At 36.0% G+C, this 19,216-nt stretch overlaps 1 protein-coding gene across 9 annotated transcripts in view; it reads left to right on the top strand.

Annotated features, from left to right (window-relative positions):
- Positions 1 to 19,216, top strand: part of SOX6 (SRY-box 6) — a 387,375-nt gene that overhangs the window by 312,027 nt on the left and 56,132 nt on the right. For all 9 annotated transcript variants that reach the window (XM_019474501.1, XM_009288777.2, XM_019474505.1 and 6 more), the window contains 3 exons: positions 3,403 to 3,552; positions 7,644 to 7,824; positions 10,749 to 10,939. In XM_019474501.1, coding sequence (XP_019330046.1) covers positions 3,403 to 3,552; positions 7,644 to 7,824; positions 10,749 to 10,939 — 522 coding nt within the window. The remainder of the gene's footprint in view (positions 1 to 3,402; positions 3,553 to 7,643; positions 7,825 to 10,748; positions 10,940 to 19,216) is intronic.

Below are 19,216 nucleotides of genomic sequence, written 5' to 3' on the forward strand. Positions count from 1 at the left end.
CAACCTGACCATCTCAATGTGAGGTCCCAAATTGCCATTTCAAGCCACAACAGTGGTATTTGCAAAAATATCCATTTTATCCCTGCAATGGTGGCATGCACATATTTTTCCAGACTGGCTAGCTCCCCATACAAACTGGTATTTAAAAGAAGTTCTACAGCCTCCCAGTGCACACGGCAGTGTTGCTAGCACTAGTGCGAATTCTTGCAAGGTTTGCACTCATTTGTGGAACAGCTTTGTTTTAAAGTCTAAGCAAAGCAGAAGGCTAATTACTGTTACTTATTTTTACATTTGTTTTTATGGTGTAAAACAAATTTATAGAAATGCCAGGCTAAAGCCAGTACTATGTCCTTGGAGTAAGTAACCCAGTGATGAATTACACACACACACACACACACACACACACATACACACCAAAATTTCTTTTATTCTCTGTCTTCCTTTACAAACATTTTTTCCTCATGCTACTTGCAGTACAGCCAATACAGCCCTCAACACACTGGAAGGGGAGTGGTGTATAACTCTAATTTTATTCTGCTTTTAATGTTTGCATTTCCAAAATCAAACAGTTTCCTAGATAGTCACTATAACAGCCCACTTTTCTTGTTGCTATCTCTGTGACCCTTAAAGTGCTGTGGACGTTTCAGTTGCCAGTCCTGCTGGGACTCAGGTGCCAGGTCACCAATGAGCCCTCCTCCGACCAGTGTCACGCATCTCTCTCTTCGTGTTGATCTTGAGATATCCAGTCAAGATACAGCTACACCATGGGCTGCAGCTTTTAGAGATGATAAACGCACCTTTGCTTACTTGTCATGGCTAACTGGGCTACAAGCTCCATTTGCCATGCATGCCTGGTGTCTGTGCCCAGGTGCTGGCAGCGGGGTGGGGGGGCGGGGGGGTGCTGCGGGGTGACCATTGTGAGGAGAGGCAGCCAGGGGCTGCCCTGTGCTGGACCCAGCCAGTTCCACAACGGCCCCACAGGGCACCACCGAGCCCACAGCCAAGCTGGTGGCACCTCTGGGAAAATGTTCTCCAGAAAGGGTAAAACACTGCACAGGCAGTGAGGAATGAGGGACAATGTGTGAGGAACAGCCCTGCCGGCAGCCAGGCTGGAGAGGGAGGAGGTGGAGGAGTCAGCAATGAAGGAGTGAAGCTGAGCCTGGGAAAATGGTGGGGATGGGGGATTTGAGTTTTTGTCTGTGTTTCTCACCATCCAACTCTATTGTAATTGGCAATAAATTAAATTAATTTTCCCCAGGCTAAATCTGTTTTGCCCGTGATGGTAACTGGCAAGTGATCTCCCTGTCTTTACCTCGGCCCATGAGCTTTTCCTTCTTATTTTCTCCCCCATCCTGTTGAGGAGGGGGAGGCAGAGAGCAGCTGGCTGGGCAGCTGGCAGCCTGGGTCAACCCACCGCACTATGCTACTTGCCATCATTGACTATCAACTTTTATCCTCTAAGAAAGACTGAATTTTGTAGAAAGAATAACTCATCTCATACTCTACCTTTTTGCCCTGATGGCTTACCTGAGAAGGGAGAAGGAAGTTCGTTTGAACTTTAGTTGATAAACCTGGATTTGTTTTTACATAGAATTCCTTTCCTGCTCTTGAAAGTGCAATACACACTACATTAAGTAGTAAAGTTTTAGTCTACTTTTATTAAAATCTGTCATCTCACCCAGATAGTTGAAGTAGATGTTAAATAGGTTCCTAATTTAAAAAAAAAAAAAAGGAAAAGTATTTTAATAGACAAAGTACAGAACACCGAGAAGGCCATGATAATCTTTGGGTTTTGTCTTTCAGTTGTATTCAAGTTTATTGTATCGTCTCTGTCACAGTACAGTGCCTGATTATTTCTAAGCTGAGAAAGTGCAGGCTTTTAGATGTTTGTGAAATGTGCTTCTTACTCTCACATAAGCAGAGCATCCTCTTAAGCAAGCATAGATTGATCTAAAGAATATGCTAAAAGGGATAAGATCCCAGTAGCAGGGGAAAAAACCCCACTTACTATTGTTTACAATGCTTCATTTTCATTCTCTAGGACATCATCAAAAGCTGGGAATTTTTTCTATTTTCAATTTTTCTAGCTTTCTAGTGCATGAAAAAAATAGTTCATTAGCCAAAATATTTAAACACCATTGATTTCAAAATATTAATCTGTGATCCTTTTGTAGCCTCTGTGTGATATTGAAAAGGGGTGGCAGGAAACAAACAAACAAACAAACAAACGAGTTTTCATTTGTCACCCAGAGTTCTGACTCTGCCCCTCCTTCACGCGTTTGTCTAGCCACTGAGTCACTGAGCTTACAGTATTGTGTAACTTTTATTTCTGTGGAGGCTTGTTATATTAGAAAAATTGTTCCAAAGAAAGCAACAATTATGACATAAGCACATCTGGTTCTTGCAAATTATTCTTTATTAAGCTTTCATTTAATTATATGTGCTGAAAGGTCTGCTTTTGATTACTGTAATTTTTTTTATTTGTCCATCTGAATGATAGTAATGTTGGAAATTACATACAAACCACCTGGCTTTTTTCTCACTAATAAGGCAAAGTTTATATAGATTTATGTGTAGAAGAGGGATTAGGATCTTCCCTGTTTATGGTAGAAGAATTATTGCTGATGCTAATTCAAGGTGAGGGTTTAAATTTGGTCACTGGAAGGAAATTATACCTATTTGGTTTTGTTCAGTAAACACTTCAGATTGGTAGGAATAGTTTATTTTAATGTACAAGTCTTTTATTATGTTTCAGTTAAACTTTTTGAAAAGTTCCATGAGGGTGTTTTTGTTTTTTCATCACTATTTACAGGCATTTTTAAGGTCTCATTCCTTATTAGCGTTTATAGAAGTTATAACAATCACTGTACACCGAGATGGAGGCATACCCTGTTGCCTATTTTAACTTTCATTGTTATCTAGAGAAGAGGCAGCATTGCCTTTTGGTTGCAAACGATTCCTAAGTCAGCTCTCAGTAGAGGTTTTGGAGTTGGTGGGTAATTTCTGGGTAAGAACAGAAAGACCTGAAGCATTGTTGTTTCTGACAGGGGTTTATACCTCCTTTTCATAACCAGCCTTATAATTTTGCTGATTTTGTTTTTAATATTCAGGCACAGTATAACCTTTTGCTCATTACCATGACCATCATTAGCAAGAAGGGAAAAAAACCAATCAGCTAAAAGTCAAATTAAGAAAAAAGATACTGGTGTGGGGGAGTTTTCCAGTCTTTTTTTTTCTCTTTGAAAAGAACAGGAAGGGAAAAGCCACAAACAAGAAAGTGCTGAAAAAAACCCTATAATTCCTTTAAGAGAAGAAATAGCAGAGCAATAAAATTATGTACATTTACAGCTTCTTTTTTTAAGAATTTTGCAGGAATACATTGTATATCTTCTTGTCTTCCAGCAACTGTATGCAGCTCAGCTGGCAAGCATGCAAGTTTCTCCTGGAGCCAAAATGCCATCTACTCCACAGCCACCAAATACGACAGGGGCACTCTCACCCACTGGGATGAAAAATGAGAAGAGAGGGACCAGCCCGGTAACTCAAGTTAAGGTATTTTTCAGTAAAGAAAAAAGTCAGTGTCTGAAAAGGGTAGTGAAATTAAATGGTCTATTTAATTGTTTTACAGTTGGAAGTTGAACCACATGAAAGTTCTTCAATATTCAAATAAAACGTTCCGTTTTAGTGCTGTATTATCAGTATAGAGAAGGGAAGAGAAAGCATTCACTTCTTGCTTCCAAAAATATCAGGCGTCCCTCTTCCTACCACAGGCAGCACAACAGATTCATCAGTAAAATGTGGTATTTTCAAGATTTCAGTTTGTAATCTAGTAATGTGCATAAACGGCATCCATTTCATGAATTGTTTCACATTGAACTTTTGAGTATCTTAAAACACGATGCTAGCTTATATTGTTAGGGCACGAGAGAGACTGTAGATCTTCTAATTATTTTACAAATCTCTAGCTGTACTTATTCTACAATTTTGGAAAAAGCCTCACATAAAAATAAGATGTAAGTCAGGACTCCAGGGAAAACATTGTGTCACTTCAGATTGATTTGACTTTTGTTGATTTCACACAGCTGCTGACAACCGGGCTGCTCCTTGTTGGTTTTGCGCCATTGCTGAATGCTTGTGCCTGCTTATTCTCACTTGCTTGGAACCAGGCAGCTACAACATGGCATTTGCCAGCAGCTTGAAATGAACATCGTGCACTCCTTGAAATCTGTGGTGCAGCTAGTACCTTTGGGTGGAACTGGCTGGCTTTTATTGCTGTGTTCTCCTGTGGTTGTTCTGAATTTCATGAGACCAAATATGCTGAGAAACAATTTACTTCAAACTTTAAAAAAACACCAACATTTAGATGCTTTACCAATTTGAATGATAGTGCTATAAATAGAGAACTATTAAAATAGCTCTAAAGAAAGCATATAGTGACTTTGTGGAGAGAGAGAGAGAACGCGTTTTTTTGCTAGCTGCTAACACCTTACAGGCACACAGTCCTTAGCCTCAAATCAGCCTGGGAAGATTTTACTCACTTGAGGTGAGGGTTTCTTTTTTTTCATTTTTTGACATGAGAGTAAAATATCATTCGTTTTTTCATTATCATCAATCATCGTGGTAACGTGTGGGTGAGTAGGTATTTCTGCCCGGGCTGATAAATTTCCATGACACTTTTTTGCTAGGCTGAGAGTACTAATAAATAAAAACTATTCCATTATGGCCAGATCTAACATTTATTTAGCAAAGCATTCACTTTACTTAACTGTAGATGTGTATTAGTCTAATATTTTACCTCTTGTAATCCAATGCCAGGCTTGAGAGCAGTCAGGGAAATTTACCACATATGCAGAGTTTGTTACGGTCAATACAGAAGCCACCAAAAGCAAAGCCCAACTGTTTCAGCAAAGTTGCCATAGTATAGTGATACCTAACACCAGTGATTTATGGTATTGAGAATATTCTACTGACTACTTTAATGTGAAAAAGTAATTTCATAAGTGAGTGAGCCAAATGGATCTACACCAAACCAAACCTTTAATATATGAGTAAAATTTTCCCTGGTTAAATTCAAGCACATATCTCCTTGAACCAAGGCCAATACCATTCCAGCTTTGTGGCCAGCTGAGTCCTATTACAGACTTGACCACATGCAAATTCTTGGGGGTTTCCCTACATAATTTAACTTGAATGGACTGAAATATATGTTAATAAAAAAGAAGCCTTTTTATTCTTATTTTTATTAAGCACACTATTGCATTGAAAATATTAAAGATAAATTACAAGTGCTTCGTGTGGACAAATACCAATGGCTAATGAAGAAATTAATTATTAGTATAAAAGCACTCTAATAAACTCGTACCTATATGCTGTCTTTGCGAATTGTTACCTTTAAAAGACATGACAGTTTTGATGGTCATGCATTGCCCAACAAGTCCTCTGTATTTTCTCTGTTTTTAAACAGTTGTTTGTACATGCATTATTTATAGAACTAATGGAATTCTTTTACAGGAGTCAGATCTTTCAAAAAGTAATGATAGGTCTTTTTTAAGTCAGTGACCAGAACGTTTTCCAGCTTTTCGGTTGCCTCGCAGAAATGAGAATGCTGTCTATGAAGTACAAAAAACAGGTTCTGGCAGTGTTTAGAGGTTTTTTTCACATGATCGTATCAGTACTAGGCAGAAAATTATTTAGAAATTGAACATGGTAGCGTAGATTCGTATGTGAACATGCTCACAGTACCTAGTCTGGCAAACTTCATAGTCTGAAAGGGGCTCTGAACTCCAACAGAAATTTATTGAAGCCACTTGTTATCTGTGGAAGGAAACAGCTTGCATGTAGACACGGCCACAAAGCACTAGAATGGACTATGTCCCTTATACCTTTGTGTTTCTGCTTTCACTTGGACTCTGAACAGGTGTGGACATTTGTGCACACTGCAAGGTCACGAAGAATAAAAATGTCATGCAGTTTTATGGAAACAGTTTAAAACTGGCGATATGATGGCATTATAAATACCTGTTTGTTACATTTTCCTGTTTAATGCATTGTGTACGATCAGATGTACTTTGCTAAATCACCGCTTGACAGTAAGGAGAATGGAAAAGAGGAGATAATGCAGTGTATTATTGTATTCTGACACATATTTCTAAGCTTTGAAGTCATCAGTGCAGTGTTTTAAAATATGGACGATACTCTCTTATATCCAGCGTAATTCTGCTTTGGGCATACTTTAAATGAGAGATCTGTCTTACTGGGCTCTTTAATTACAGAAAATCACTGTTTCACAATTTTCCAAGTGCTCTGTCTCACTTAACATATTAAGCAAAAGTAACAAGCTCAAAGAATGGGAAGAAGGTTACATTGTGAATATCTACCCTGATCAAAGAAATGAATTGCTTGAATGAGTCTTCTTCCAAAAGTTAAGATATTTCTTAGATAGACTTATTCTCCTATAGCACTGAAACAAGATATATGTCGGAGAGAATTTCTTCCATAATTACATATGAAAAGTTTCAAAAGATATAAAAGTGCTGATACTAGATTTACATATCCTTAAAAAATATTCCTTGTCTTTATGCAAATAAATATACAGATACACTAAAGGTTGAATGCAGCAGAAATAACTACAGAATACAGAAATAATTACAGAAGTATCAAAAAACAAGCAGAACAGCATTTATGTGAGAAAAATTATTGTTTTTACATAAATCTGTTAAAAATACATGACATTTGAATAATAAAATATTGTAAAATATACAAAATTAAATAGTAGAAAATAAAACATATTTTGAAATACATATAGTATGCATTCATTACCATAGTAAGTCAAGGAATTTTAATTCAGTGAAATTCTTATCTTTTATTATGGGGGAACAGCATAGATTATTTTACAAAACAAAATACATAAATCTGTTAAAAATACATGACATTTGAATAATAAAATATTGTAAAATATACAAAATTAAATAGTAGAAAATAAAACATATTTTGAAATACATATAGTATGCATTCATTACCATAGTAAGTCAAGGAATTTTAATTCAGTGAAATTCTTATCTTTTATTATGGGGGAACAGCATAGATTATTTTACAAAACAAAACATGCACTCAAAATAAGATGCATGGAACGTGTAAATTAGCAGCAGTGTTAAATGTGGGCCAAAGAACTGTCAGGGTTTCCAAATGATTCTTTCATAGAAGTACTTCTGATTCCTTAGTTTCTAATACATTTAAAAATAAACTACATAACTTATTTTTATAGTGCCAGGAACTTTTCAAATAGAACCAATGCAAAAGCATTACTGAACTGCTGGAAATTTTAAATAATTCTTTGTAAATGCCCTAGGTGAATTTAGATCTCTGAAAACACATTAGGAAATTAAGCTGTAATGTGAGCTAATTCAAATTTTAATTTGGCAAAAAGAACGATCCAGCCACATAGTTAATGTAAATAGAAGCATAACACAGAGAAATTAATGAGGTTTCCTTTCATTGAATCTTAAAGGAGGCAGATAATTAGCTCTTTTGTTATTATTGCTAGAGAATGTGGTATTGTCTTCGAGGTGTAAAGTAACTGCTGCTTGCAAAATGATGTGTTCTTTTGTCTTTTCCTAATACTTATTTACATTAAACTCTTGTAGGATGAAGCAGCCCAGCCACTGAATCTTTCAGCCCGACCCAAAACAGCTGAACCTGTCAAATCCCCAACATCTCCAACACAGAACCTCTTCCCAGCTAGTAAAAGCAGTCCAGTGACAGTGACGAACAAGAGTGGCATCCCCAGCCCGCTCGGTGGATCTCTGGGAAGAGGATCCTCTTTAGGTAACTAATCTGTCCTGGGGAAAGGAGAAAACTGGCAAGATTTCTACATGAAATCTCAGCTTGAGCACCCTTACTTCTGAATTAAGTAGATATTTGGGCCTACATTTCTGTTTAAAATGAAAAAAAAAAATGGCAGGAAAGATTTTCAAAGAACTCTTGAATGCCAGGGTTTTACAAGAGTAACCAAAATGATGCAGCAGTGATATACATCTACAAGAAACACAGCAAATAAATATATAATGTAAGAAATATACATACATGCAAATATATACACGTAAGTAAATAGAGATGCATATATAAAACATGTAAAAGGGATTTGTATTAATATCTTCCCCAAAGACATCAATTGGGTGTATACATCCAAAGTTAACTTTTGAATTTTGACCTCTGGATTAAACAAACAAAAATACATCTTTGCATGCACATAGAACCTGACTAGATACTAGACATACACACATAATGGCTCACGTGATTAGGGGTGCATGCAATGCAACAGTGTAACATACCTTAAAATAAACTAGTTTTCAAGCACTTTGTTGAACCAGGATCAGGGAACATTCAGTATCTCCATGATTTACAGTAAACCAGAAGCCAGGCAAGAAGGTAACTCCAAATGTGGTTTTCAGCTATTTAGCCCAAATATACCGTTAGTTTTACCCAGAACAGCATTCTGAAAGAAATCTAATCCTCTGCGTTCTGGGTACTAAGTTCAACTTACAAAGACCATATGCTGAATATATTCTTTTTTTTTTTTTTTTAACAAAGAAAGGTTCAGTCCATCTAATCCTGCGTTCTGGGTACTAAGTTCAACTTACAAAGACCATATGCTGAATATATTCTTTTTTTTTTTTTAACAAAGAAAGGCTCCAGTCCAGCCAGCAGCCAGTTTGTTCATGTTTTTATTATTTGTTCACCCATCTGTCAAGATTTTGTTAATTCATATGGTTGCAAATAGGGAATTTTTGACCTGTGTTCAAGATTCTTTAATTAAGAAATAAAACTTATTAAGTAATGAAACAAAATTTATCAGAAAACTATGTATGAAGACTACCTTAACCAGTCAAGAAACAGAATTAAGAGCTGCAAAATGTAGATGATCAGCCCTAAAGTTCAAATAGTAAATTTTAACAGTGACTAAATACTTACTACAGACCACTTATTCACAATCTGTAGCTCAAGTGTACTTGTAAAATATATAGAAACACTTGTGAATAATGAACAGATATGTTAAATACATACATTAAATATATAAAAATTATGATTTGTTCCATTCCCAAAACACTTGGGACCATCATGATCTCTGAAATATACTTTCTGCAGCTAGCTAGATATTCTACCTGTCAATTTATTTCCAGCTATCACTGCATTAGAAAGTGGCATATCAGTTTGAAGTCATAGACCATTCTGGAGAAAAGGCTAGAGAAGATACGCCTAAGGTGTGAATATTTTTCATGTAAAGTCATAAAACCTTTTCCTCTCAATCCTTAAGTATAAAAGAAGCCAGGGAAACATTGTCAAAAATCAGCAAGCAACATATGAGCTTTTGCTCCATTTTTATGATAAACTTAGGTGATTGGGAGTTTAAGTCTCATTAAAAGTCATGCAAATATGGTTCCTAACTTACTTAGGCTCCAGAATGGAACTTAGTTGCTGAATCAGTTCAGAGCATTGGAAATTTTACCCAGCAAGAATGATGGTTGTTCTCTAATATGTTACTTATATTTTGGAGAGGCGTTCTTCATTCAGACAGAAAACATCACAGTTCCATCTAAAACATCACAGTTTGCATCTCTTCTCATATAGACCACAGTATTAAATAACTGTTTGGTTCCAGGATAAAGCATAAATCTTAAGATTAACCTTTTTTATTTTAAAAGAATTCAGGGTCCTTTGAGGTTGAATTTGCTATATTTTACTCAGCTGAACTTCAATGAAGTCAAAAGAATGTGAAAATTATCTTTGAAGGAAAATTCCAAGTCTTAGCCTGTTTGGGTTTGTTTTTTTTCTAGTGGACTGTTAGTAAGTACACGCCTAACAAATTCAGAGCTTTTATAAAAGACACTTGCTTGTCAGGCAGATGTATGGGTCATGCACAAACTTTGATTGCTCATAATTTCCTAGCTAGAATGATATCTATCCATGCGCGGTACAGAGGATACTCCCATGCAGGAACAGGTGGATCAAGTTAAAGCTTTATCACAGCAACACGTAACAACCAGTCGCCAAATAATTGCTGTCTTTTGGTGTCAAATCAGAAACTGTATCTGGGGTACTCATCTTTACCTCTAGCATGCATTTTAAGATGTGACAGGAATGTTTTGTGTGAGTTTGATGCATGTTTAAAAGTTTCTCTTTCTGTCCAGAGTGATAGAAAGAAAACCGTTTTTTCATTACTGATTTAGAGCTTTATACTCATGTTAAGGTGATTACAGGCTCTGTCCCCCAAAAGTAACTGTGGGTGCTCTTTCTGAAATTGAAAACTAAATGTCTGGAGTGATGGTTCTCTTGATAAAGAAATTCTAAAAATTGACATAGACTTTCATGGCCAATTAAAAAAGATTTCTTTCTCCTTCTTTGTCATTTTATTCATTATTATTACTTCAAAGGCTTCCTAGTTAAGCTTCAGAATACTGTTGTCTTAAACACATATTTAAATTTGAACTTTGAGTCCATGAGTATGCACAGATACCTCCATATCAGGCTATGCCAAGACTTCAGTGGTTGTATTTATAACAGCAAAAGAAGTGCACAGGCTTATCAATCACTTCTGTAGATTAATTCAGCCTTCAAACAGGCAACAATTGCCACTCCTCCTCCTTTTGCAGACTTTAGTTGGGTGCAGCTCTACCAGTATGAGTGCTGAGTGCTTACCCCAGATTCTAATTTGGATAATTATCTACATGAAGTGTGTTCTCTGTTTATAGATATCCTTTCCAGTCTTAATTCACCTGCCCTATTTGGGGACCAGGACACAGTAATGAAAGCCATTCAAGAGGCTCGAAAAATGAGAGAGCAGATCCAAAGGGAGCAGCAGCAGCAACAGCAGCCGCATGGTGTTGATGGAAAATTGCCCTCCATGAATAACATGGGTCTAAACAACTGCAGAAATGAAAAGGTAATATCTCCCATTGCCACACAGTCTGTCATTCATTCTTCTTTTCCCTGCAAATAGCTTCTTATTTTTATATAAAATTTCTTTTTAGAGCTTTTAGCCATCTCTGATTTCACGTTAAATACACCTTGTCACTTCACAATGCTGTGCTGCAAACTTCTCTACGTTTACATGACAGCATTCAAAAAAACAGTTCTGTGCACTCATGTGATTAAGCTGTAAGCATGCATATAACAACGTGGAAAATGAATTGGTTTCAGCTACTATTGTTTGTGGTCACTAGATTTTGAATTGTGCTTTTGAGAACAATTGGATTGATAAATATGGCAAAACGGCCAGTTATGTACTAGCATGGTCGAGTATTACAATGCTATTGAATGTATCTGAGTGTGCTTGAATCTGTGACTCAGATGCAACAAAGTATTTAGGCTCAAAACAGTGCTTTTGACTCTTGTTTCAATGGGAAATTAGAGATCGAAGTTCTTTGTTGAATCTTGGACGTAGTTTCCAAACACTAAAATGAAATGGGGCACTACAATAAAACGGTAAATGAGAGAAAGTGGTGAGAGAATGTGACCAGCATTGGACTGAGCAGGACATCATTCAGTTTACAAAATAGCAAGCTGGGATCATATCCGAAAGGTGAGGAACAGTTTCTATCACACGCACTTTAAGGACCGCTCAGAGGACAAAGAAGTCTCTTGGAAAATTCTTTGTATTTGTGTTGTCCTGCTCTGTGGCCTTTCCAAGGTCTACAAGATCCGCTCCAGGAGCAGGTCTCTGTGTGTATAACAGAGCCAGTGAACACTGAATCAGGTAATTGGCTGAGCTATAAGGCAGCCCTTTTGATGAAGAATGCTTCTCTGTTAGCTTCCCTAGAGGTGGCTTATGCTGCAAAAAATACAGCACGCAAGTTATTTTTCACCACTGACACAAAATCAGTTATATACCACAATACTTACTGCAGTTAACTAGAAAGGAAAAAATACTATCCCAGTAATCACTATGGCATTGCCAAATAGGAACAGTTATGATGCAATTTAGTAATGAATGAAAAGAAAACTGAAATATTCATTAGCCTATAAAGCAACTAACGTTTCAGACTATTTGCAGCAAAAAAAAAAAAATTGAAAAACAGGTAGCTTTCAATGCCTATAACTCATTAATGAAAATTCTGGGATATATCTGTGTATTAAAGGGTAGGGGTTTTGTATCTTGGGGGAGGAGGGGAAGATTATATTATACTCCAAAGGCTAACAGGAATTTTTAGTCCAGGTTGAGTATAAGACTCAGCAGAGTATTAACTATATCTTAAACCATGAATTTGATGATACTATGATCTTTTCTCAACCCACAAGTGGATTGTAGCAAGGCACAGAAAGGCAAAGAAATGTTGTAAACAGACCCAGCAAAGATTGATACATACCTTTTAATCTACATTTTATATTTTTGCTTGATAGGTTCTTTACAGTACTCAAAACAAGAGAAAGGCTCAGTGTCTATTAAAAAGATTTGTTAAACTGTTACAACACAGGATTAACAATGCTTTTACAAGTCAAATTCAGAGGTTAATAAATCTTTCTTTCTGCTGGTGTTAGTTTAAATGTCAGCATTGAAAAAGTCATTTAATACAGATTGATACTATGGAATAATATAGAAATTAATAACTGATCAAGCAGCCTATATTCAGACAACACTCTAATTGTGAAGTCAGTGTTTTTCTTAACTAAGAGGTAGGGTACTAAAGGCCAAATTATAAAAATAAAATAAATGTCACACCTATGATCAGTATTAAGCGTTTATACAATTATGCTTATTTTAAAATATATTTTATGAGTTTCAGTGGCTTGACATTTAAAAATATCTAATACACTAGAAGGGCTATTAAAAGAATTCTTAACATTTGATTGACTTTGAAAAGTAAGTATAAAAATGGGATCCACTTACTTATCAGGTCTGCTCCCTGAGTACTTTCAGTACCATGTTTACGTCTTGTATTCAGTACAACAGGTTTCTATTTCGTCTTTCACCTTTTAAAGCAGACTTAATAAATATTTCAGTGAGTAATGTGAAATTTCTTTTTTTGTGCTGGTTACTATCAATACACAGATTGATGTACAGCTTCCAGATTGAGGTTATACATCAGGCAGTCAGAGGAAAAAAAATTTTTTTTTTACTTGCAAATATAGCAGAGTCAATTGGAACTCTTTAACAAATATAAACAGCATCGTTCTCAAATGCCATCTTCTATGGGGAGACTTTTCATGGTAGCACTTGCAACTTTTAAAATCTAAGAATAAAACAGCAGCAAGGAAATCTGTTGTTAAATCTCTCAGTGCCCTTATATAATCCTGCTGGGTTTATTTGTTGTAGCATGTACTATAGAGTGAACCATTAAGGCAGGAAAAAGTTGTAATATGTACTCTGGTTTTACCTTTGGTATGCTAGTCTGTTATCCTTGTTCTGTAGATGCAAGAAAAGGCAGGGTTTACAAAAGAATAGGATATAAATCAGTCATTTTAAATGATGATATATCCCCACTCTCTATCCTAAAGAAAATAAAAGAATTAAGTCAGTCATGAATACTAAGGGAATGTATTTATATTTTATAGCAAGTATAAAATACATTAAAACCAGAAGCATCCTTTGCACAAACAGAATTCTAGAATACTTTTCTTTACCCCTTTACTTTCTGCCTTTCAATTTTTTCATTATGATACATTTCTTTTACTCTAAAAATGATGGGCAGGGTGATCAAAATGGGGGGGGAGAATGATAGATCACTTCAATTAGAAAAAACATAATTTTGAAATAATTGTATGCCAAGAAGATTGTGTATAGTTTCTGTCATAATCCCAGTGAAGCTGTGATAACATATTTGAAATTTTGGATTGGTTTCTTTTGAAGAATCAGGACCCAATGTTTTCAGGACTGAATTTTCAGAAATTGGCTTCAGGTAATTAGACTTGTATAAATGAGTAGCTAGAAGCCGGCACCAGAAAAAGATGACAAATTAATTGCCTGAAGCTTGTTTAAAAAAGCTGTTGAGTTCTGGTCAGTTACTGGTCTTCAAGTTCAGATAGCTGGTAATAGTTTGTTGTGCAAATGATTGCGCTTACAAAATTATGTACATAGCTTCAAAGCCTGGGCTTAGGCCTTTTTGAAAATGTGTCATTTAAATCTCAGAAAGCTTTGTATTTGGTTAGAGACACAGAATTGAAAATTGCCTCTGTTCATACTCCTACAAAGCTTTAAAAGTGCTCACAGAGATTCACTCATCAGAAAGACCAAAACAAAAACATGCAGCACTCTGGCACAGTCAAACTTCATCATTTGCTAAAGCATTAAGGCTATACTTTTGAGATGATACCATTCTATGGACATCCACAATTACAGAGTTATTTCAGTTTATGTACCGTTGTGGGTTAGGGTAGGCAGGTAAGCACCACGCAGCCGCTCGCTCACTCCCCTCCAGTGGGATGGGGGAGAGAATCAGAAGAGTAAAAGTGAGAAAACCCGTGGGTTGAGATAGTTTAATAAGTAAAGCAAAAGCTGTGCGCACAAGCAAAGCAAAACAAGGAATTCATTGACTACTTCCCATCGGCAGGCAGGTGTTCAGCCATCTCCAGGAAAGCAGGGCTCCATCACACGTAATGGTTACTTGGGAAGACAAATGCCAAAACTCCGAACGTTTCCCCTTCCTCCTTCTTCCCCCAGCTTTATATGCTGAGCATGACGTCATATGGTGTGGAATATCCCTTTGGTCAGTTTGGGTCAGCTGGCCTGGGTGTGCCCCCTCTTGTGCACCCCCAGCCTACTTGCTGGTGGGCCTGCATAAGAAACAGAAAAGGCCTTGGTGCTGTAGAAGCACTGTTCAGCAATAGCTAAAACATCCCTGTGTTATCAGCACTGTTTTGGTCACCAATCCAAAACACAGCACCACGCGAACTAAAATTAACTCTCTCTGAGCCAAAACCAGTACAGTGCACACAAGGCAAAAAGTCATTATAGCAGAGTTGACTTTTTCTACTCCACCTGGTGCTGATCAGGTGTAGTCTGACTGAGGAAAGGGCAGAAGTAACCGTGCCAGTGGTTTCACAGAGTAAACAGAAACACTGGGGAAGGGGAGAGAATTAGGAAAATCTAGAAAATAGGCTACAGAGCTCTTTCCATGTGATATAAGCCAAAATAAAATCATACAAAAACTGGTTTTGTTTAGAGATTATAACATTTTTCCAGTCAAGCCACGTTTACATTCAACAAAAAAGAGTACTTAAAAAAAATTTGCATTGCTAGAGCTACTTGTATTTATTTTAGTATTTCGAACTAGCATGATTGCCTAGAAGATTTTCTTTGATTTAAGGCTTTAAATGAACCTGAAAATGCTATATAATTTATAAGATAACTGACATTAATTTTAAAAGGACCAAAAGGACCAGTTCCTATCTTTTTTGTGCATAAAGCATGAAACCACTGACAAAAACACTTCAAAAAATCTTTGTAGAAAAAATATAGGCAGAAATGTGTTAATATCATTGGAGAAAAATATATGAAGTCAAGATAGAACATATACCCAATTAATAATCACAACATATCTGCTAGACCCAAGGATATACCCCCACCTCTCCATTTACTTACCCACGAAGCATATTCATTGGGATCAGAGAGGAAGCAGAATTTGATATAACATTTTTATGTTTATATTCCGTTCTTGCTCTGATGTAGATTTTCAGGCAACTGTGTATTTGCAGTAGGAAGCCAGAATTAGACCCCAAAATACATGACATGAGTCATTGCCTACTTCCTGCGAATTATGGTACTTTAGCACCTCTTATAATGAGCCTTTTATTCCTTTCTTATTTCTAAATCAAAATTTTACAAGTTGAATCCACATCATTTATCCTAATATAGACCACAGTTTGTATGCAAAATGTGTACATTCTTAAAAACGTATATTATTTACCCTAGGAGATGTTACAGTCTATTGATCAAATCCATATTTAGGCACTTGGATTTGACTTGATAAGCCATAACGACCCCTTTGGAGGTGTTACGGTCTGCCGTATTTAGGGACTGTTAAATATGTGGATTATTGACACAATAGAGTGTAACAACTCCTCTGAAGCTGTTACGCTTCATCATTTGTATGAAGCTGCTGCACATGCGTACAAACTTTGCCTGATAAAAACACTTCAGGAAGTCTTTGTAGGAAAAGTTACTAGTCATGCATAATCTCCTTTTGACTGCCTACAGCCCTGCAATGACTCCATCATTGTATTGCTTTTTTCTAAATGCAAGCAGTACTGGATTATGTTGCCGACGGTTTTTTACCAGCTTTTTTCTCCCCATACGTTCAGTATTATAGACAGAACAACTGCAGAGGCAGGAGTCACACTGTCTTTTCTGCAAGTGCATGGTACTTCTCAGGCAATCACCGAGAGAAGCACCTTGTTATTAGCATCCTTGTTATTAGTAATTTCTCAACTCAGTTTTAAAAAAAAAAAAAGCACATAGTTAAGAAAATACTTTTCCAGTGTGTCCTGCATTCAATCATCTTTTCTCCTTTTACCGAAAGTAGTCATGACCACCCTTAAATTGAGAACATGAATAAATTGGTCATAAGGACCTTGTGGATTTTTATAAATCTTTATGAATAAGTGGTTTAGATTTGCAAGGACTCATCTATTCTCATTCACTTTTATCTTTTAAGAAAAACTTCTTATATTTTCTTTTTTCCGTTAGTTTCTTGTAGAAGAGTATTTGTAACTAGTTCATAAGAGGTCAATGCTTATATTTCAGTCTGCTGGGAGACAGAAACTGTAAGCATTTTCAATTGGATCCTTATTTCTGTTGGTTAAATCTTAGTTCTGCTTGTAGTTAAAGGGCAAATACCTCATAATTAGGCCAAAAAATGGATAGCAATATCAACAGCAAATGACTATTACTTTTATTATGGTATTGTCTCAATAGTCATTGTACCGAGTTCTGTTCTCACTACCACTTAAGGAAGGTCCTGCCCCATATAGCTTACATTTAGGTATAATTTAATTTAAGTTTAAATATATATATTTAGATTCTATAATAGAAAATCTGGAACTGTATATAGAGAAAAAAAAAAGACACTGATTTACTTAAGGAACTGTTGGTGTGGTCTCACTTTCTTGCAAGAATATAGGCAATTTATTCAACTCAGTGGGAGTATATTCCATCTGTCTAATGAAGAATCTGATTTCCACAAAGAGACACTGCAACTGGGAAACTGTTTTTCCTGAATACGTCATTCTGCTCAGTCGACAAACCTTTCCCTGGGGAGTTTCTGAGACGTAGAAGGACACATTGCATAGAGACAACCTCTTTACAGTTCCATCATTTTATAGTAGATAAATGACTTGTCTAAGTTAAATGCCCCAGAATAGGGAAAAGTTTCAAATACAAATCCCAGCGGTCCTCATAATTCTTACAAAACAGATGTCCTTTATACTTTACTGTGAATTTGGCCAATTTAGTAATCTGCTAGTGGCTGTACATAATATATGTAAGTAATGATTTTTTTTATATTGGGTGTTCAAAGTTAACTTCCTGAAGCCATATTTGGGCACCAGTATTTTATTCTAAAAAACCCTTTATTTAAAAAAAAAATTAAAAAATAATATTTTGTTCCAAAATTTTTTGAAACTGCAGTAATTTTGCAATTTCCTTTTTAGGCTGAGGACTTATGCTAGCTACATGAAAAATGTGCCTTCATTTTATATCAACTGTAATATTTCCTTAATAATTTTGAAAGAAAAATAGTGACTCAAGTAAAAATGTTCTGAAGTAGCTGCAATGCAGGAGCCTAAGTACCACTGAACTAGCTCTGAAAATTTTACCCCAAGGCAGACAAGCGGATTTGTGACTGCATATACAGTAACAATTTATTTTCAGTGAAATTCAGCAGTTTTGTATCCTTCTCCAGCACTTTTTACGATAATTTGGACAATTCAGAATTTCAGCTGATGTAATACTGCCCCCTTTTATTAAAACTGGAAAACATGCTGGACTTCAAACACTTAGTTTTGTAGCTGAAGAAGTTCTGTTTATTTATGCTGTTGCTTCCAATATTTGAAATTGCATGATAGGATAAGATAAAGCATGAAATCAATTTAAGTTTATAGCAATGAATGGGAGAAAAAAAAGTAATGATTCCAAGCAACATTTTTGCAGGGTGTATTGTGTGTGTTATGACTGGACTTCCTAGGCAGCATATCACGCCAGGGAATTCCCTGCTGTTTTTTCAAGAAGTTCAAGGTGTTGATGATTTTTGCTTTTGTATGAATTTCATTGTCATATGTGCTTGCATCCGTTTTCTAAATCAGTGTATTGATAGGATAACAGTAGGGCACAGCAAGCATTGTCTTTTTTTTTTTTTTTCTTTCTTTTTTTTCTTTCTATTGTGAGGTCTGATCAGGAATTAGATGCATCTTTGAATAGCTGAATGATTTTAATAGCTCTCAGACACGAAGAAGTGTTGCAGTGAATTTATCTTTACAATTAGAACTTTAAAATGTAATTTGAAATTAAATTTAAAGCAGAGCATCTTGGAAAAAAGAAATTAATCCCTGGGTCTCCAACCGTATTTTTTAAAGAGAAATGTTTCCATTATAAACAACCAAGGAAAAAAAAATTCTGACTTTCAATATAACCCTGAAGCCTGTACTATATCACTAGCTTTTGTAGATATCACAGGAAATAAAATCAGGCTTAGAAATTGTACCCGTACTTAAAGAAATGTTTTATCTGATCTCTGTGTATTTAGTGAGGAAGGTGATGGAAGTTGTAACTCTGTGCACATGCACAGAGGGGTCAAATACAGCCGTAACACTGGTACTCAGGTTATAAGAGTTATGGGAGGAAAATACCATTGCTAACATTAGCCTCTGTAGAAGAACATAGCTCCATTATCAAGGCCAGGTTTATAATGGGAACCAGGTGCAGAAGGCTGTGGGTATGAAATCTTGTCAAGTCTGTTCCTCAAACTCAAGAGATGATAGAAATATTAAAGCTGCTCATGAAACGTTAACTTTCTGTCTGTACGTAACATATGATTCAGCCTTTAATTGATCACATGCTATTGCTCAAATACAACTATTTACACCTAAATATTCATACTCATGCCTACCAATATACCCACTGATTTTTTTTTTCAGATTTACTTTGTATGCTATGTGTAGAAAGACATAAAAATAATGTATTTGAAATTTATACATTAAAAATGCATGTTCACTGAACCTGTGGAACTGA

This window comes from Aptenodytes forsteri, unplaced genomic scaffold (genome assembly GCF_000699145.1).
Source record: "Aptenodytes forsteri isolate BGI_AS27 unplaced genomic scaffold, ASM69914v1 Scaffold8, whole genome shotgun sequence".
In the NCBI taxonomy this organism is placed as follows: domain Eukaryota; kingdom Metazoa; phylum Chordata; class Aves; order Sphenisciformes; family Spheniscidae; genus Aptenodytes; species Aptenodytes forsteri.